This window comes from Neovison vison, chromosome 3 (assembly GCF_020171115.1).
Source record: "Neovison vison isolate M4711 chromosome 3, ASM_NN_V1, whole genome shotgun sequence".
NCBI classification, from domain to species: Eukaryota; Metazoa; Chordata; class Mammalia; order Carnivora; family Mustelidae; genus Neogale; species Neogale vison.
The window spans coordinates 217,307,472-217,328,965 of NC_058093.1; the positions used below are offsets into that span (position 1 = coordinate 217,307,472).

Sequence of the window (21,494 nt, forward strand, 5' to 3'; positions counted from 1 at the left end):
ATTGCAAAGTTCCCTGAGTGTCTTAGCAGAAAACGAACTAAATCAAAGGGTTTCAGAAGAACACCCCAGAACCTGAATGTGGCTGATGGAAATTGAGAGATGAATGCTCTTCTAAGTACTTGTCTTGTAGTTAATAGAAAAATGTTCGTATAGTGTAGTCACAAAAAATACACTGGAATGAATCAAATTGTTTTTTTTTTTATTTAACTTTTTTCAAAGATTTATTTATTTATTTGAGAGAGAGAGCGATAGCAAGAGAGAGAGAGCACAAGCAGGAGGAGGGCAGAGGGAGAGAGAGAAGCAGACTCCGCACTGAGCAGGTAGCCTGACACGGGGCTCAATCCCAGGACCCTGAGAGCGTGACGTGAGCCAAAGGCAAACTCTTAACTGACTGAGCCACCCAGGCACCCCTGACTCAGATTGTTTTAAATGATAGTGTATTCCTTTTATTTTGTCTGTTTTGTCAGTATGCCTCTGTGATCTCATAAACACACTTTGCTCAGTGTCTGACACGTAGCTTTATTTATTTTTGACACACAGCTTTAAATTGTACCTTCTCTACGCTATGTTCATGCCTGAGGTTCGAATGCAGGCCAGTTCTTTGTTGTACGGTGTGAAGATGTATGGCCTTTGGCCTTTTCCTTCATCCAGAACTCTTTTCCCTCCTGACTTCTGTTTCCTAGTGTGGGATATTTTTTCTCTTCCTCCCTTCCTTTGTCTAGCATTTTACTTTGTGTTTTTTAGTTCAGTTCAAGTGTAATGTGGGGGTGGGGGCTGTTTGTAGGGACTTTTCCTTCTTGTTGGTTCTAGAAGTGCCTTAACATCATATGTCTTGACTTTAGGTTTAGAAGTTTGCTATTTTTCTAAACACACTTAGAAATATTAAGCATGATAAATTGGGTAACCCAAAAAAGCAGGACTTAAGAAATGTTAATTTGTTTCTGTAGGATTTTTTTTTTTCCTTCAATTTGACAGAGAGAGAGCAAGTGCACAAGCAGGGTAAGGCAGCAGAGGGAGCGGCAGTAGCATGCTCCTGCTGAGCATGGAGCCCAATGTGGGCCTCAATCCCTGGACCCCAGGGATCATATTCCAAGCCAAAGGCAGATGCTCAACCAACTGAGCCACCCAGGCAACCCATAGGACTTTTTTTTTCTAAGTTTTATTTATTTAATTTACACCCAGTGTGGGGCTTGAACTCACAATCCTAAAACCAAGAGCTTGCCTGCTCTTCTGACTGAGCCAGCCAGGCACCCCCATAAGATTTTATTTGAACCTTAAGCACTCAATAATATAGGTTGAATGGTCCTCTTTTTCGCTGTTTTTATAGATGACGATCTTGAGACACATGGTTTTTTCTAACCCAAATCAGGTTAGTGTTTCAGCTGAACTAGACCTAGACGCAGGGTCTCCTGATTTCTGATTTGGTCTGCTCCTTTTCCAGTATACACCCTGCCTCTTTCCTTTTATCAGTACCTGTCAAGGAATCCTGAATTAGTGCTAAACCTTCTAAAAATCTGAATTATCTTTATTTTCTAGTCATTGAGCAAATCTACTTCTAAGAGAAGATGGATTGTTTTACAGCCATACAAACACCCCATTAATTAAACCTGTACTGTGTTCCAAATTCAGTATAAACTGATACAGGTTTTACTTTGAGAGGCACAAAAAGCTCTCCACCATCACGTATTGATTTATCTATAAGTGATGAATACTATTGCTTCGTTTATAAAAATAAAAGCTTAATTACAAAGGAGCTAACCCTGTTAGTGGTTTTCTTCTACATAACCATGTTTTCTGTGGAACTTGGCTTTAAAGAAAACAAGGTTTCTTCATAATCTTCTCTAAGGGTATAGAAATTAGATTTTATTTGGGGTGCCTGGGTGGCTCAGTGGGTTAAGCCTCTGCCTTCGGCTCAGGTCATGATCCCAGGGTCATGGAATCAAGGCCAGCATCAGACTTTCTGCTCAGCAAGGAACCTGCTTTCCCCTTTCTCTCTCAGCCTGCCTCTCTGCCTACTTGTGATCTCTTTCTCTCTCTCTCTGTCAAATAAATAAAATCCTTTTTAAAAAATTAGATTTTATTTTAATAGCATTAATAAGGAGATGAATAATATAAGATTTTTTATCTGTGAATCGTTTTTTGAAATCTTTTAAGATGTATATTTAACAACAGAAGATGCAAGACTCCAAGTCATCCTTGTTCCCCTCCATTCTCTTACTGTCCTCTCTTTATTACTCTCTCTATCTTCTTCCCATATAAGTTAGAAAATATCTTCCCATCAGCCTGCCTCTATTCCAGTGGTGGGCATGCAAATGTAATTCTCATGACTGGAGGCGGTTTTTCTTCTTTCTGAGTGACTGGACATTTCTTGTCTTCCTGGGGCCTAATTGCATATCATGTGCTATCAGGGGCATCAAAACCTTTGAGTACCACAGTGGCATCAAAATTTTCCTGTTGTTTCACTGCCCTAACCTGTTGCTTTTGTACTTTTGCCCCACCTCAGCCACACCATGTTACCATATGTGCCTCTTCCAGGCATGGAAGCTTCTTATAACACCAGTGGCAGTCAGATGAGGTAAGCCTCCAGCAGCACCTGGTACAGAGGGCTTGCAACGAGTGTGTGTGCATGTGTGGGAGACCAAGGAAAGAGTGAATGTGCAACCAAACACAGCACCTAAGGACACGCTGGCAGATGGTATACATCAAGCACAGTATGATTCTGACATCTTTTCCTTCCAAACATGATCTGAGATTCAGATACCTTTTATCCTAAGTAGCACCTAAGGATGTGTAATCAGTACCATTTACTGAAAAAAAGTCAAAATCATTAGCCAGCTCTTTGAACCACAGATTCCCTGTCAAGCTATCTCTTGGTCATTAAGCGATCTTCTTTGCCTTGATGGGATTGATCTTATCTGAGCACAGTTCTTTTGTTCAGTTCACTAAATGCCTTTTCCTCTAAAGAATCTGTTCCTTTTTATATTTTTCCTTATAAAACTGTTCTACACCAAGGAAAGGATTGGCCACATCCTCATAATTTTTTTAAATATGTAGACACAGGCTGTGTCCAGAAATAACTAGAGAATTCCTTGGCTGGAAACATCATTGCTGGAAAAAGGGAAGATCTTCAACCTTAGTCTGATGTTAAGGAGTTGTATTTGCCCAGGTAGAAAGCGAAACCTGTCTCATATTTTCCTTCTCCGTTTTTCTTTCCATGGTGCTAGACTAGAGCCTCCATTCCCTGCCTTGGTACCAAAGTCTTGCCTGGTAACAGACTCAGCTGTCAGCAAGCTCCTGCTTTCAGCCTCCGAGTTCCAGGTTCCTGAGTTTGATGAGCTGGATAGTGTGGCAGCGTCATGCCCCCATCCACAGAGCAGCCCTTCAGAAGAGAAGGAGGTAAATGTAAAGAGCTGATAGAGTTGGGGGCAGTACTGGAAGCGTCCATTGAGGTCTGCATATCACATGATGGGTACACAGGCCCCTGGGTGTCTTTGCTTAACACTGTTAGCTTCAGCTGAGTGCTGGAGATTACCAAAGCAGGGGTTTTTCTGCTTGGCCGCTGAAGGCTACTCTGGATCTCTGAATCTGCATTGTTTTACAGGTCCCTTTTGTTCAATGATAGCATTTAACAGTATTTAGAGTATTAGACCAAAGAGCTGCTTCATGCATTCAAAGATGAGTGAACAATGGTATTCTTCAATTTTGCAATCTCTCTCTGTCTCCAACAGTTAACAGGCTTTCATATTGCTAATCTCAATATCTGAGCTGAATGTACGGATTCTCTTCTAATAATATAAAGGGAGTGGTTGCTGAGAACACTGTCAGCAGGAGTAAGTAGAGCTTTGTCATAAACTATGAGTTAGAGTCATCTATAAACTGAGGAAGCAAAATCTTAGAGTGTCAAGAAAAAGGACTTTTTGTATTTAAAATGTCTTACAACTTGACCGTCTTTCTTCTTAATCTTTAAAAATAGGCTGAGCCAGAGAAGAGGCCAAAGAAAGTCTCACAGATTCGTATCCGGAAAACCATTCCTAAGCCAGACCCTAATCTTACCCCTATGGGCCTTCCTCGACCCAAAAGGTGAGCTCCTTCTCTAATACACATAGGTCTGCTTTTTTGGAAAATATAAGGACCTTTTAAATGGTCATATACTCTAAGCTATTTATTATACTTCTAGGAATTTATCCAAAACAGTTAATTGGTAATACGACCAGAGATTTTTTTTTTTTTTTAAAGATTTTATTTATTTGATAGAGAGAGAGAAATCACAAGCAGGCAGAGAGGCAGGCAGAGAGAGAGGGGAGAAAGGTTCCCTGCGGAGCAGGGAGCCCAACATGGGGCTCGATCCCAGAACCCTGGGATCACGACCTGAGCAGAAAGCAGAGGCTTTAACCCACTGAGCCACCCAGGAGCCCCACGACCAGAGATTTATGTGCCAGGGATATTGTTCTGCATTCTTAATAATTTTTAGCAAGCTCACTATGATATTATATTATTCTGTCCCTTTATGTACATAGTCTGCCAGATATTATTCTGTCCCTTTATGTACGTAGTCTGTTTGTCCCCCGGTGGTGCTGAGAGGTCAGTACAATTGTTGCTCCCAGGTTTAGATGAGGATGCCAGGGCTTAGTGTTTAAGACACCTGTTTTAGGCCATGGTGTCAGTCGTGGCTCAGGCGGCTTCTCTCTCACATGGTTTTTACCCGAACCCACAGCCCAAGCTCACAACATGCTGGTACAAATTGACAAGCGACCTAATGTCATGAGAGAAAGAAGTTGAAATTTTTTTTTCTTTCTCTCTCTCTCTCTTTTTTTTTTTTTTTTTAAAGAAAATGCCAGATCCATGCTATGGTCTATATCATGGCCTTTAAAAACTTGGTTTCTAAAGATTTTTTTTTTTTTTTTAAAGATTTTATTTATTTATTTGACAGAGAGATCACAAGTAGGCAGAGAGGCAGGCTGAGAGAGAGAGGAAGAAGCAGGCTTCCCGCTGAGCGGAGAGCCCGATGTGGGACTCGATCCCAGTACCCCGAGATCATGACCCGAGCCGAAGGCAGCGGTTTAACCCACTGAGCCACCCAGGTGCCCTAAAGATTTATTTTTTATGACAGAGATAATTGCTAACCCTAAAACAGGAAGTGGAAAGAAAAAACAGATTACCAAATTAGGTGTTTGGTGTACTGTACATTATACAGACACACTATGAAAATAACATTTTATAAAAGATCTCCAGAGTTACATTTTCTTGTGGTGGATTTCACTCCTTCATTTCTCACTGGCAAACAGAAGTCTAACAGTAGTCCCATAAGTGACTCCAGGTAAGTTATTGAACCTTCCTGAACTTCAAGAATGTGTCTATAAAGTGTAGTAAGAATTCCTAACACTTAAGATTGCTGTACAGTCCAGTTGAAGAAAAAATGTGTACTGTGTCTCTTACATTGCTTCACACAACACAAATGCAATAATTATTACTATAATCATAATTGACCTACTTTTCCCCCATGGTTTTGTCTTAATATATTTTTATCTTACAGTTCTTTTATTGATCATACTACCATATGTCTTTATAAGAGAAATTTTGAAATATTTCAGATATCCTAGGTTGAATAGTATTTATTACTAGAACGAAATAGGATTCAAAATTAGATGTATTCTATCTTGCATTTGTACATAGATATAAGTTCTGAAAAACCTTTTTATGATAAATAAGTAGTTGGGAATAGAGACAGTTAATATAATAATGACATTCCTTTAAACTTCTTTCAAGTAATATTATTAGCCAAAAAATCCCAGAGTGATCTATCATCAAATTACATTTAATTATTTATCACCTAATTTTATTAAAAGCAAAGAATTGACAAGTGCTGACTCATATAGGTTCTGTTACCAGGCATTGAAGCAGTGAGTGTTTCATTGTACAAGCAACACACCAAAAAGATCTGACCAGTAAGTGTCAGATGCCCAATAATTTGTATGCCGGTCTCTCACTTAGAGATACTTTATTTAAGTCAATATAATGAAAGAGGTTGAAAAAATAAGATTTTTAACAAACCTTAGTCTAAGATGCTTTTTGATAAAGTGCTTTTTATTCCCATCATCTTTTGTCAAAAAACCTTGAAGTTACAGATTTAGTGTAGTAAATGTATGGAAAAGCCTTGACATTCAACTTTTTTTTTTAATACACGTGACACAATGTTACATTAGTTTCCCATCTGGTTCAACAAGACTACACATTATGCTGTGCTCACCACAGTTGTAACTCTTAATCTGTCACCATACAATGCTGTTATAATACCATTGACTATATTCCCTGTGCCATACCTTTTATCCCTGTGATTATTCATTCCATAACAGGAAACCCTAATCTCCCACTCCCCTTCACCCATTTTGTACATTCCCCCACCCCTTAACATATAACTAAATTGGCAAACACAGTTTTTATTATTCAAGCCCATCAGCCAAATCATTCTTACTCCCTAACTTTTGTGTCCCAACTCAAGTAAATGTATTAATTCGCACTTAAGAACATTATGCAGACCATTGAGAAATAAATTATGGAACATATCTTACTAGTAAAATATCTTGCATTTATATATAGATATAAGTTCTGAAAATATCTTACTTGTAAAAGCTGTAAGTCAAAATTAAAATCATATATAACAAATATATAATTTATTTTAATTGCACATTATTAAAATAACATGTAATGCTGTTTGTCATTACTGGATTTGTAATAAGCTAATGTAATGTGTAGTTAGAATAATAAATTATGATGTGAGGGGGTACCTGCATGGCTCAATCATTAAGCATCTGCCTTCTGCTCAGGTCATGATCCCAGGGTGCTGGGATTGAGCCCCGAATTCGGCTCCCTGCTTGGCGGGGAGCCTGCTTCTCCCTCTCCTGCTCACCCTGCTTGTGTTCCCTCTCACTGTGTCTCTCTCAAATAAATAAATAAAATATATTTTTAATAAATAAATAAATAATGAAGTGAGGAGTGTGGTAAAAGCATGATACTGCTTCAGTAAATGTGTATGCATACATGAATCAAACAATGTTATTGGACTTTTAGGAGCAATTAAGAGTCATGTAAAACATCAAATAAACCTATTTATGTAAATCTTAGGACTGCTTCAATATTCAATGTAGGAGAAAATGTACTATGAAACCAGCTTACATGGCAGTATCCTGTAATTTTTGCTGCTGTTAACAGGTGTAGAAGTTACAACACTTTATAGGCTAAAATAAGATGAGGATTAAATAATCAAATTAAATTTTTCTTAATGTGATTTGTTAAGTTTATTCCTTAACTGAAGGAAATTACTTAAAATTTTTGTTTGTGGGTTTTACACACTTCATCTAATAATGTTTGATAGTCTTGGTAAACATTTCAGTGGTATTTTTTTTTTAAGATTTTATTTATTTATTTGACAGAGAGAAATCACAAGTAGATGGAGAGGCAGGCAGAGAGAGAGATAGAGGGAAGCAGGCTCCCTGCTGAGCAGAGAGCCCGATGCGGGACTCGATCCCAGGACCCTGAGATCATGACCTGAGCCGAAGGCAGCGGCTTAACCCACTGAGCCACCCAGGCGCCCCAAAGTACCCTATTTCTAAAGCCACTCCTCTCTTACTGGAACTATATGTGATAGGGAAAGACCAATCCAATCCAAGTTTACTCTGATTTCATTAATTACTGAAGGGGACTCAGCAAGATCACTGATTTGACTCATTTACTGAAGTAACATTCGGGATGGATAGGTGCTGTTCTGAAAGAATTCGTGGGGATGGAGAAATCTGCATAAACATTCAAAGACACTTCTCAAACATATGACTAGAAGTTCTAGGAAATTAAAGATTGGGAGATAGTTTCCACTAAAACAGGGTATTCATGTACTCTGTGGCATGTCTTTTGGTACACTGGTGTGAATGTCACTGGTCTAGGGTATTTAACAGCAACCTTATTTAGCTCTTGGGAGTTCATGTGTCTTTCAGTCCAACTATACAAACTACACAGTATGTTAAATAGGGAAATGGTAAGATAAAATCTTAAACTATAATAGGAGAGTAACCACAAGATGTACAGAGAATTCTGAGGGTACCCTAAGACTGAGGGCAAGTACTCAGAGAAGGATAAACTTGGAAGAGGGGACACCTCCCTAAGTTGCCATTTAGACTTTGTTGGAGAGGGTAGAGTTGCAACCCACTGGATGGCTGGGTTGCTAAGGCCAGAGTTAGGCAAGCAGGAAATAGCAACTTTGCAGGGTGCAGACAAGCTGAGGTAGGTGGGCATGCAGGGGAAGGGGATACTGCTTCGGATATAAGTCCTGGAGTACGTAGTATTTCTTTCAGGAGGGCCACAGGAAACAACCCTCAGGAAGTTGGAGTGCAAGCTTATAGCCTGGAGTGCCACGTATTTCCTGACACAGAAACATGTGACATGATCGCCAGGCTAGGGTTGCCAGAGCACTGAAGGACTACATGCTCTGTCCACACAGCTAGGGCTGATCCCACTCCAAATGCCCCTCCTTGACATTCCCACAAGCACACACAGTGACAGGGGCTGGGGGGAGTTTACCAGAACCAGGAAGAGAAGCTCCTTTCCTCCTACAGTGTTGCCCCAGTTGCCCTCTTCTGCCAAAGCTTTTAGCGTCATTCTTACTGTAAAGAAGAAATGTGTTGAGAGTCCAAGATTCCATTTTCACAGAGTAGGTACTAAAAGGTACATTTTGATCTAAGAAGCAATAATTTGATAGCTGGTACATGCCAGTATAAACCAGAAATATGAATGCCATTCACTTGACCAAGAGACTGTCCTTTTAAGGAGAGATTCAAATAAATGGAAAAGTGGTATTTAACACAGTCACATGGAAGAATAAAGAAGCAAGAATCGGGAGGAAAATTCTAAAAAGGAGTGAAATAAGAGAGGTACTAACCTGAGAGATAATAAAATATATTGTAAAGTCTCAGTAAATAAGAATGGTGTAGTGCCAGAACATAAATATACAAATTGATAAATTAAATAGAAAGTCCAGAACTAGACACAAACACAGATTTAGTATGTGATCACGGTATCCCCTCAAATCAGTGGCAACTGGGTAGCCATTTTAAAAGTAATAAACTTGGTGGGGAGTGTTGCCTGGCTATCTGTCAGTAGAACATGCAACTTTTGTTCTCGGGGCTGTAAGTTGAAGCCACATGTTGGGTATAAAGATCACTTAAAAGTAAAATTTGGGGATCACTTGAGTGGCTCAGGTCATGATCCCGGAGTCCTGGAATATTGACCCCCTTGTAGGGCTCCCTACTCAGTGGGTAGTCTCTCCTCTATCTGCCTCTCCCCTTTCTCATGTTCTCTCCTGCTCACTCTCTCACTCTCTCAAAAAATAAAATCTTATAAAAATAAATAAAATCTTCAAAAAAAATAATAAAGTTGAATCTGTATCTTAGACCTTTTACCAGAAGAAATTCCAAATGAATCAGATTTAAACAGAAACAAATCAAACTGTAAGAATACTTGAGGGGATGCCTGGGTGGCTCAGTTGGTTGGGCGGCTGCCTTCGGCTCAGGTCATGATCCCAGCATTCTGGGATCGAGTCCCACATCGGGCTCCTTGCTTGGCAGGGAGCCTGCTTCTCCCCCTGCCTCTGCCTGCCATTCTGTCTGCCTGTGCTCGCTTTCGCTCTTCTCTCTCTGACAAATAAATAAAATCTTAAAAAAAAAAAAAAAAGAATACTTGAGGAAACCATAGGAATTTTTTTTTTTTTAACATAAACTCTCCCCCCAGCATGGCCCCAAGATCAAGAGTCACATGCTTCACTGACTGAGCCAGCCAGGTGCCTCTGCCCATAGGAAATTTCTAACTGGAGTGGCTGACTAGAATACAAAGTCCAGAGCCATAAAATAAAAGTCTGAGAAATATATTTCATAAAAATCTAGCACTTCTGCTAGAAAAAGAAATACCATAAACAAAGTCAAAACACAACTTGTGGGGCACCTAGGTGGCTTAGTCAGTTAAGTGCCTAACTATATTTCAGTCCAGGTCATGATCTTAGGTCCTAAGACTTAGCCTCGGTTCCTAAGACCGAGCCTCGGTTACGGGCTCTGCACTTGGTGGGGAGTCTTCTTGAGACTGCCCCGCCCTCGCCCTTTTGCACACGTACACTCTGTCTCAAATAAAAACTTTAAAAAAAAACCCACAACTTCTATTTGACTAGATGGGAGGAGGCCTTTCACAATGTATACACATAACAGAGTTTCAAGATGTACACTTTAAATGTCTTACAGTTTTATTTGTAAGTTATATGTCAATAAAGCTGGAAAAAAAAGCAGTAAAATTTTAAAATTTTAAGAAACCATAAACTCCTATCAAAAGTCTAATTTACGTACATACATATGCTTGTGTGTAGAAACACACCAGACTTGTACAAATTGATAAGAGAAAATGAAAATCCCCACAGAAAACTGGGCAAAGGATGTGACTAGATAGATGGCCCACAGGTAAGAAAGTGAAAATAGCTCTTACCCAAATGGAACAAATGATCATAACACCACATTGCTTGTTTGGAGGGCTGTATCAAAATTAGAAATGTGCAGACCCTTTGGATATCTAGGTATTTCTGATACAGATACACTTCCATGTATAGGAAATGACGTGTATAAAACTCACAACATCATAATAATGTCAGAAGACTAAGAAAAATATGGGCCTGATCAAATAATTTATGGTACATCTATTCAAAAAAACAGAATGCCATATAATCTTTCAAAACCCCAAGACGTACCATTTTATATAATCAGTGTCTTAAGGTAGTGTTGGCTAGAGCAAAAATTGTCTGTGGAATGTATAAAACAATGGAGGTTTCGGGAAATAGGAATTCTTAAGACTTCTTTGTTTTATATAGACCATTTCTGCAGCCGTGTCTTCTATAAACATTTATAAATGAGGGATGTGATTGCTCAAAATGAGAATTTCAACCTACCCCCCCAAATGCCTGATGTTTTGTCTTTGGCTGTATGTACAGATTTGTTCTCTCTGCCTCAGAATATAAAAGTCATTGTTACTCAAGCAGTTTGGTCACCTTAGGGATTCAATGTCTCTAATCATTTTCTAGGCCAGAAAACAGGTGCCATCAAAAGTTGTTGCTGTATTCTGCTTAGCGTATATATCTGCACATCTCAGCCTCAAGACCACACCTTACACAGAGAGTTTTCTCTGAAATTGCCTTCCTCATGGTGCAAGTCATAAAAACAAGTCAAGTGATGAGGGAGAGAGGACCCACCAGATGGGAAGACACTCAAATGTAGACTCTCACCAAAACCACTCTGGGCAAGGTGGTCTCTCCACAGAACATGTGCTTTTGAGGCAGACTGCATCATTCCATTGAGTGAAGCCTCTCTGAAGAAGGCAGAGTTTGTTAAGGGCCAGAAATTCCAGAATCTGAGCTCTGCTTACCATCTTTCACCTCAGCGCAGAAATGACGCATACTGCCCTGATTTGCCAATCAGATGACTTTCACTTTCAGACTGCCCATCGGACATCTTTAATATAGCAGTTGCTACCAGTAAGAAGCAGAATAGCTGCTGGCTGTTGGAATGCCAGTGCTTAATCACTATTAAAAATTATATATGTGTTTTTATTTTTGTGTATCTTCCATGATCATGTTCTTTGCTGAATTGAAATTGAATCAAACAAAACCTCATAAGATTTTCAGAAAGAAACTAAAACATGATGCCGGAGTTAATTGACATGCTCTGCAGACTGTTTTTCTTATCTGAATGACAGGTTTAAAATATACAGAAACATTGTGGTGATTTGCTCTTTCATAATAGTTAATGTAAAAGTTATGCTCTCTGAAAATAAGTTTCTACTTAGATAAGCGTGGTGACCTGCAGCTATCCTCTTCCACATAGTGTAGCCAAAATGAACTGAGTATACTCAAACAAATGAATAAAAGGGTGAATTTTATGGTATATGAACCAAGACTTCTCGAGGACTGATTAAAGTTCTACAGCAGAAAATGTACAAGATGAGTATATGGGCGCCTGGCAGGCTCAATCAGTTAAGCATCCTGTTCTTGATTTTGGCTCAGGTCATGATCGCCAGGTTGTGAGATTGGGCCCCACATTGGGCTCCGTGCTCAGCATGGAGTCTGCTTGTCCCTCTCCCTTTTCTGCTGCTCCTGCTTGCTCATTGTCTCTCTCAAATAAGTAAATAAAATGTTTGTTTGGTTTTTTTAAAAAGATGCATATAGAAGATCTTTTCTTACCAGGAAGTGCTAAAGCTCTCAAAGACTACTAAGGTCATATCAAATAGATCAGGAACCAGTTTGGAACTCCCACTGGCCACAGATGAAATGGTCTGAGCATTGAAAAGATTAAAGCACAAGAAATATGTTTAAGTGCTGTAGTTTATAATGACACTTTTTTTTAAAAGATTTTATTTATTTGAGAGAAAGTGAGAGAACACAGAGGGAAAGGAAGAAACAGACTTCCAGCTAAGGAGGGAGCCCTGTGTGGGGCTCGATCCCGGAACCCTGAGATCATTACCCAAGCCAAAGGCAGACACTTAACTGACTGAGCCACCCAGATGCCCCTACAATCCATTGGCCATATTTGGATGAGATTAGAGAACCAATTAATTGTTTTGGAAATCAGTAAATAAGGGGAAAGAACCAAGTATGATTTGTTTTTCCTGCATACGTTGTACCTCAGGATTACCAAGTAATTGATGAGCATGAGGTTTTTCGATTTAGATAGAAGAATTCTACCTAATGATTGGAGGAGTGATAGACGATCACCTTGTATGACCCTGAAGAAGTAATAGATGTAGTCAGCCTTTTTCAGTGGCTATTAGTATTACAGAAAAAGTCAACAACAAGTCCCTCATGATTTAAGTATATACCACCATCTAAAAATCTTACTATCAAAACACCTGAATCTGATTATGCCTCTATATCTAATCGTCAGTCTGTAGGAAATACCTATAGTAGTTCCCATATGTTTGGGTCGAGGAACAGGTTAAATGATACTGTTTAGGTGTAATCAAGAAAATCTAGACTGGGGAAGCCACAGGTCAAACGACCTGGTTTCTTTACCAAATAAATTACAAAACGAAAAGGGAGACAGACAAAAATAGAACATGAGTAACATACAAATTGAGATGGGTTTGATTGGGATTAAAAATTCCAGGGACCTGTGTTTGGGAAAAGGGTAAAAGTGATGTACTTCATTTTCTAAGTTAAAAATACTTACTGAAACTCTTGCCAACCACTAAAAGAGGAATGTATAATTTCCAAGCCAGTAAGGGGGATAAAAAAGAGAAAATAAACAGTCAGTCAAGGAGAAGAAAAACATTGAAAAGGTAGGATTAAAAGAAGCTGTAAAATATGATAATAGATACAAATACAGTTATATCATTGCCAGTAAGTATAAATGGACAAAATTTCATAAAGCTGAAAATTGGCAGCCTAGAAAAGAAAAATCTAGTTTGTGCTGTGCACATGAGCCATCTAAAACTCATTGCGGAAGAGCTGAAAGACCTCCTCCAAAACCCTCAGTTTGTTCCTCACAGTCCACAGTCTCTCATGGTTTGTCTCCCCCTCTGATTTCCCCCAACTCCCTTCTCTTCTCCATCTCCCCATATCCTCCATGTCATTTCTTATGCTCCACAAATAAGTGAAACCATTTGATAATTGTCTCTCTATTTGACTTATTTCACTCAGCATAATCTCTTCCAGACCTGTCCATGTTGATAGAAAAGTTGGGTATTCATCCTTTCTGATGGAGGCATAATACTCCATAGTATATATGGACCACATCTTCTTTATCCATTCATCCATTTGAAGGGCATCTTGCTTCTTTGCACTATTTTGGTAACTGTGGCCATTGCTGCTATGAACATTGGGGTACAGGTGGTCCTTCTTTTCACTACATCTGTATCTTTGGGGTAAATACCCAGTAGTACAATTGCAGGGTCATAGGGTAGCTCTATTTTTATTTTTAATTTCTTAAGGAATCTCCACACTGTTCTCCAAAGTGGCTGCACCAACTTAATTCCCACCAACAGTGTAAGAGGGTTCCCCTTTCTCCACCTCCTCTCCAACACACGTTGTTTACTATCTCATTAATTTTGGTCATTCTGTCTGGTGTAAGGTGGTATTTCAATGTGGCTTTGATTTGAATCTCCCTAATGGCTAGTGATGATGAACATTTTTTCATGTGCCTGTTAGCCACTTGTATGTCTTCATTGGAGAAGTGTCTGTTCATGTCTTCTGCCCATTTTTTGACATGATTATCTGTGTTTTGGGTATTGAGTTTGAGGAGTTCTTTATACATCTTGGATATCAGCTCTTTGTACTGTCATTTGCAAATATCTTCTCCCATTCCCTGGGTTGCCTCTTTGTTTTGTTGACTGTTTCCTTTGCTGTGTGGAAGCTTTTGATCTTGATGAAGTCCCAAAAGTTCATTTTCACTTTTGTTCCTTTTCCTTTGGTGACATATCTTGAAAGAAGTTGCTGTGACCAATGTCGAAGAAGTTACTGCCTATGTTCTCCTCTAGGATTCTGACGGATTCCTGCCTCACGTTGAAGAGTTTATCTTTCAGTGGAGAGGGGTGTCTGGGCGGCTTCCTTGGTTGAGAATCTGCCTTAAGCTTAGGTCATGCTCCCAGGGTCCTCTGCTCAATGGGGGGAGTCAATTCCTCCCCTCTACCCTGCTCGTGCTCTCACTCTCTGTCTCTCATAAATAAATAAAGTCTTTAAAAAAAAAAAAGGCATGAAGAACTTACTTTGTTCTCTTTTCAGGTTGAAGAAAAAAGAGTTTAGTTTAGAAGAAATCTATACCAATAAGAATTATAAGTCTCCTCCTGCAAACAGGTGGGTACGTGAGTAGGAGTTAATTAGACTGGGAGGACTTCTGAAATGATCAATGCAAATCTCCAATCCTTTCCCTTCGGAAAGGGTTTTATGTTCAGTTATTTTACTTCCCAGCATTTGGACCGGGGTTGGTGGTAGGATGGGACGTGAATGTGCGTTGAGTGATGTAGGTACAGAAAACGTCTTATTTCAATTTGTACTTGTGTTTTTAGCAAACATGCCAGTTTTCTTCTTCAGGACTAATAATGGTCAGTCTTCAGATATGATTCCAAATACAGAACAAATTTCATTGGCTGCCTTTGAGTCTGAATTCAGTTTAAGTCAGGGAACATTTTTTTTAATTCCTATTGTGTCCAGGTTGTAGCAAGAGAGTTTCTGGGATTTTATCCTGTAAATTGAACATTTGCTCTAAGACTTTTGTACAGATTATTCATTGCAGCATTACTAAATAATAGGAAAGGATTGGAAACAACTGAAAATATTCACTAATCTAGTTTTGATTAAATTGTAATCCAGCCTTATAATGGAATGTACTGTATAGCCATTAAAAAGATAAATTGGAAACAAACTGAGGGTTGCCAGGGGGAGGGAGGTAGGGAGAGGGTAGTTGGATTATGGACATTGGGGAAGGTATGTGCTATGGTGAGTTCTGTGAAGTGTGTAAACCTGGTGATTCACAGACCTGTACCCCTGGGGCTAATAATACATTGTATGTTAATTAAAAAATAAAAAATTATTTAAAAATAAAACAAAAAAAAAGATGAATCGGGCTCGTGGGTGGCTCAGTTGGTTAAGCATCTGCCTTTGGCTTGGATCATGATCCCAGAGTCCTGGGATCGAGCTGCTCAGGGAGGAGGCTGCTTCTCCCTCTCCCTCTGCTGCTCACCCTGCTTGTGCTCTGTCTCTCTTCGTCAAATAGATAAAATCTTAATTTTAAAAAAAGGTTATTAGCAAGTCAGAGAGGCACAGTGCATAAGATAGTGTATGTAATTTGCTACCATTTGAGTAAGAGAGAAAAAACTCAAAGTGGAAGATAAATGTCATGGGTCAGCAGACTACAGGCCAAATTCAGCCAATGGCCTGTTTCTTTTCTTTCCTATAGTCTATGAGCAAAGAATGGTTTCTACATTTTTGGTGGGGTTTTTTTTGGTTTCTACATTTTTTTATTTTATTTTATTTTTTTTTAAGATTTTATTTATTTATTTGACAGAGAGAGAGGAGGAAGCAGGCTCCCTGCTGAGCAGAGAGCCCGATGCGGGATTCGATCCCAGGACCCTGAGATCATGACCTGAGCCGAAGGCAGCGGCTTAACCCACTGAGCCACCCAGGCGCCCTGGTTTCTACATTTTTAAAGAGTTGTTTAAAAACGAAAAGACACGTGGGTGGCTCAGTTGGTTGGACGACTGCCTTCGGCCCAGGTCATGATCCCGGAGTCCCGGGTTCGAGTCCCACATCGGGCTCCCAGCTCCATGGGGAGTCTGCTTCTCCCTCTGACTTTCTCCTCGCTCATGCTCTCTCTCACTGTCTCTCTCTCAAATAAATAAATTTAAAAAAAAAAATTAAAAATGAAAAGAAGAGTATGTAGTAGAGTCCTATGTGGCTTATTAATTTTAAAATGTTTACTCTGGCATTTTATGTAAAAGAGCTCACCTCTGATAATAAATGCTTATATATGTGTGTCTGTGCATTGAATGACTTTCGGGAGGATACACAAAAAAATTTGCTGGTGTTGCTGACAAGGGCTGGCCTTTTATTCTTTACCCTTTTGTCCAGTTGCAGTTTTTTTCACTATGTGTTCATATATTACATACCCATATATATATTTTTTCATACAAAAGAGAGAAATATTGGCCAGAGTTGAGTAAGTAGTTGTTAGTTTTAGCCCCAGTTAACCAGAAGGGTTGGTGGCCCAGGAGACGCACCACATGAGTCAGCGTGTTGATTGTTTTTTGTGCTTTGCTCTCAGGTGTTTGGAGACCATCTTTGAGGAACCTAAGGAACGAAATGGTACGCTAATCTCAATCAGCCAACAGAAGAGAAAACGAGTTCTAGAATTTCAGGATTTTACCGTCCCACGAAAGAGGAGAGCGCGTGGTAAGGTCAAGGTGGCAGGCAGCTTTACCAGGGCGCAGAAGGCAGCTCTGCAGAGTCGGGAGCTCGATGCTCTGTTGATACAGAAACTAATGGAATTGGAGACATTTTTTGCCAAGGAAGAGGAGGATCAGGAGCGACCATCTGGTTGTTGAGAAGCAATTCAGTTTGGGGGTCTCGATTTTAGGTTTTCCAGGCTCCTTGGAAGAGGTTGCCTAATTTTGCCATACCACCCAAACTACTCAAGATGCAGTCCATGGATTTTTACCTATTTTAAGGTGCAACCTTTTTAGGAAATGGTGAAAGAGGGTCCTCTACTTCTACTGCTGAGTATTGAACCTCAGGAATGCTCCCTTTATCCTAGAAATGGTCCTGAATGACATCTGGCCTCCTCCCCCGCCACTCGCCATCCTCAGGAGGAGGACACAGCACACCTTCAGTAACACTAGGATTCCAAGGACTCACAGCATTTGCACGTCCATGTGAAAGTTCTGCATTGTTTACGGTGGTGCTAGACCAAGATTATTTAGAGACATGGCCTAGGGAGGGGGACCTGGCGTCCTATCCTGTGTGGTCACACCAGCTCATTTTGGTAGTTGAGGAAAGATGAGCTGTTGTGTTTCCTAATCCTCTGAGTCTGTCTGCCTAGAACCATGTGCGTGTGTGTGTGTGTGTGTGTGTGTGTGCGGCTTTTTCCCCATCATTTTCTCCCCCCTGTGACTGTGGGTCACTAGTGCCAGAGGAGCCCGTCCAGGCCCCATTCGAAGTAAGTTGCACTTTTTAATGTTGTGGTGTTGATTATTTTCATTTGTTTTATTTCCTTTTTTTTTTGTATTATTGCTGCATGTTTGGAGCCTTTAAATGTGATTTTAAAACAAAATTTTTAAGACATCAAGGAGAAAGACAATACACGTCTTCAGAATATATGACAGGCATTTGACCCAGTGTATCAGTGCATGGTTTGGGACAATGGAGAGACATTTTTCCATCACGTGTTTCAAGCAGCCCCTTCCCCATCTCTACCTTCCGGTGTAACTCATTAGAGGGAGTACTTTTTCATCTGGGTTCTCATTCTTGCTCCTTAAGTTGATGTGTTTATTTTAATGATGGAAGTAAGAGCAGGTTTTCCTCCCAGCCATTTAAAAAATAGGAATGTTGGGTGTGGTCTTAATGGGTTATATCTGAAGTGGTAGTATATAACAAAGTTGGGCATAACAGCTCAGGCTGTGATAAAGGTCAACCCAGAGTGTGTTCCAGAAGTGGGGAGTGAGACAGGGCATGGTTCAGACCCAGAAATTCCAGAGCCAGTGATGCATCCTTGTGGTTGGATCATGAAATTCCACCACCAGCCCTCTCTGAGGACACCATCGTATTGGGGGCTGTGTCAAACCTATTGGAAATTTTGTGGAGTGCCAGAGTTAGCAGAGTCCTTTATTTGGGCCTGCAGGAGTCCGTGGCTGAGAAGGACACTCTGTGGATCAGCCAGGCCCAGAGGTGTCATTCCTTTTCCACTTAACTCCTGTGTGCCCTTGCCCTGCTTCCCCCTACCTCCTTCCCTTGTGTTATATCTTTCTTTCTCTCTTGCTATCAAAACAAAAGTTCAGAGAATTAACATTCCTTGGCTGGTGAGTGAGATGCGACCCCCAGCCTCAGGACACTGGTCACCTCTTCCCGTTCTCCTAGGAGCCTCTGCTGGGAAGCATCCGCCCCTAGGGACTGTCAGAACTCCAGAGATATTTTCAAAGCCAGTCTGTTAGAGAAGAGTGCGTGGTGCCGTCCTGGAGTGTTGTCTCCTAGGGTTCCTTTGTCTCCCCATTTGTGAGTGGGTGGGGAGATGGGGTGGGGGCGGGGGGTCTCTATGTGCCTTTCCTTTGCAGGTTGACAGTCTATGCTGCACTGGAGCAGAAGAACTGACATGAGCAAGAAAAAAAAAAAGTGCCACGTCTATCTTCTAGGCCCGCTGCCTCAGACATAGCATTTAGTAAGTGAGATACATACCTGGTGACCCGCGGAGGCTTCTAAGGCCTTGGCCAAATAGCATTAGAAGAGGGCCACACTTCCACACTGGCTCTAAATGATGTGAACCAGATTCTGTCGTTCTACATCCGCTTTGCCCAGACTGTATAGACACGACCTGTGTTTCACCTCAGTACCTCTCCCTTCCTAGGACAAGGTCCTTAGACACTAAATGCTTCTCTCTTTTTGCCTAAAGGAGTGGGATTAGTAATCCATTGTATCCTCCGACAGATGTTTTTAGGGAGTGCTGCTGGACAGCGTGCAAACTCCTAGCAACTCAACAGAGCCCTGTTTGCCAGCTCCATTGCCAGTGTAGACCAGTTAGTAATGTGGCAGCCATGTCCTCCACCAGACTGAAGTTGAGTGAGCACAGCTATGGCATCACCACCATTACAGAAACACAATTTCAAGTTTGCCCTTTATAGGCATGGCACTTGGAAGAGCCAGGAGCAGTGATTTGGAACACTGGAGGGATGGAGGAAGTGAGGCCTGGGCTCTCTCCTTGTCCTGGCCATGTGGGAGAGAAGCAGCTCTGAGGCAGCCCTGCCTATCCTTGAAAATCTTGGCCTGACCCCGGACTAGGGGCTTTCCCCTGCTCCAAAATTAAGAAGGGGCCCCCATTGCAAACTTGAAATTGCTTGCCTGAAGTCGACACATCAACTTCTAACCACGCTCAGCCAACCTGTCTTAGCATCCATTTTCATCATTGGCCTGGCCAGCTTCAATGCTTTCTGTGGTCCTTGGAGCCTGTGGAAGCTGCCTGCAATGGGAGGCATTAGTCAGCTGCTGGCACACCACCTGTCCAGAGCTACTGGAGGTCTCCTGGGTTGGAGGCTGGTACAACTTCTGAGTCTGGGGACTTCCTACCCCAAGTGGTGGGAAGTTAAAATTAACTGTGACTTACTCAGCTATAACTCAACTCCAGAGGTTTAGTATTTTTAATACAGGAAAGAGAGGAAAAAACTCAGGTCCAATCAGGGTTCTGCCCATCAGCTTTTCACTGAAACTTCAAAGATGGGTTGTTGTTTTTGTTTTTTGGGTTTTTGTTTTCCCCATTTTTCAGTTTATAGCTACATTTTCCTCTCATCTGCTCCCCACCCACTTTCCCCTTCTCTTTTGGTCACCTTTCCAGCTTCGTTTCTCCATTCGTTTAAATGTACCTCATCACCTATTCAAGCATATTATGTCCACTTTTTCTTAGTGACCTTACTCTAAGAGCTACAGCTGAGGGAGGTACAATGGAAAGACATGTAGCGTTTGCCTTACTTGGAGCCTGAAGAGCTTAGAAACTCATGCTGTGAATCCCCAAACTCAGCGCTCCTTCACGAGCTGTGAAAATCATGACACTTTGTCACAGTTTTGCCTGAAAGGGTCTTTCGCGTGGGCACCAGAGCCAACCTGAGGTAAATTCCAGTTCCTACCATCTGGGCATGATCCCTCCCCCCAGGGTTCACTCCCTGCCCACCAGACTGAGATCCTGTGGAGTGTGTGGGACTAAGGCAGCAGAGCCAAGGCATTGGCACAGCCTAATGGAACGCACAGCCAGCGCTCCGTCCCCAGGCTGGGATTCCATCTCATAATTCCATGTATAGTAAGATCTGCGAAAGACCAACTTTTAGTAAGTGATACTTTTCTCCCACCACCCGAGGGAGAAGTACCCAGTTGGTGCTTTCTTTAATTCCCTTGTTTTGTTTTGTTTTGTTTTGTTTTGTTTTGTTTCTGGAAGCTTTTCCCCTGGTATCATGGAAAGGACCTCTTAAACACCACATTGTGGGTGGCTGTATCCAAAGTCTAAATAATTGGCCAGAGGTATGGAATAGCCTTTCCTGGATTCATCCATGGGAAGGGTGCCTTACCACAACTGCACTTCTTAATGCAAACAGCGGACTTCGGAGGAAGGCTTAGTTTTACAAAAATCAAAGTTTCATATTACCATTTAACCACAAATTGAGCAGCAAATGCTAATTTGATTATAAAGTGAGGGTCCCCATAAAGCCCTCCGTCTAGCACAGCATATTCTCAGATTTGATGCTTGTTCATTGTGTGTCTTCATGAGCCCCTCCCTGGTGCTGAATTGGATTTGAATTCCTGGTGAGAGGCCTCAGCATCTCCTTGGGCTGGTCTGGGCCAGTAAATAGCTGCCTGAAGTGTTTATATATTATCATGGTCAATAGTTCAGTGAAATTTGTACATTTTTGGTAACATTGGCATACAAGATGCCCCTGCAGTTCCTTTTCTGTTTGGTAGTTTGTGACTCTAAAATTCCCACTGTTATGTGTGTTAATTTATGAAAATAAAATTTTTTTTGAAAACCTTTCAAATAACTCTCAAGGCTGTTATTTCATCCTTTTGAAAAAAAAAAGAAAGAGGGGGGACACTTGGGCGGCTCAGTTGTTTAAGTGTCTGACTCTTGATTTTTGGCTTGGGTCATGATTTCAGGGTTGTGAGATCAAACCCAACGTGGGGCTCTTTGCTCAGCATGGAGTATGCTTGAGATGCTCTTTCTCCCTCTGCCTCTGCT

General features: G+C 40.9%; 1 protein-coding gene across 5 annotated transcripts in view; it reads left to right on the forward strand.

Moving 5' to 3' along the window:
* PRR14L (proline rich 14 like) overlaps positions 1 to 21,294 on the forward strand; it is a 62,826-nt gene extending 41,532 nt beyond the window's left edge. For 4 of the 5 annotated variants that reach the window (XM_044243855.1, XM_044243850.1, XM_044243852.1 and 1 more), the window contains 5 exons: positions 2,504 to 2,575; positions 3,225 to 3,396; positions 3,974 to 4,080; positions 14,795 to 14,866; positions 16,833 to 21,294. In XM_044243855.1, coding sequence (XP_044099790.1) covers positions 2,504 to 2,575; positions 3,225 to 3,396; positions 3,974 to 4,080; positions 14,795 to 14,866; positions 16,833 to 17,112 — 703 coding nt within the window. In that variant the 3' untranslated portion in view covers positions 17,113 to 21,294. Of the gene's footprint in view, positions 1 to 2,503; positions 2,576 to 3,224; positions 3,397 to 3,973; positions 4,081 to 11,104; positions 11,608 to 14,794; positions 14,867 to 16,832 lie in introns of those variants that run through there. The other variant, XM_044243853.1, reaches the window with a different exon arrangement.
* Positions 21,295 to 21,494: the final 200 nt, after the last annotated feature.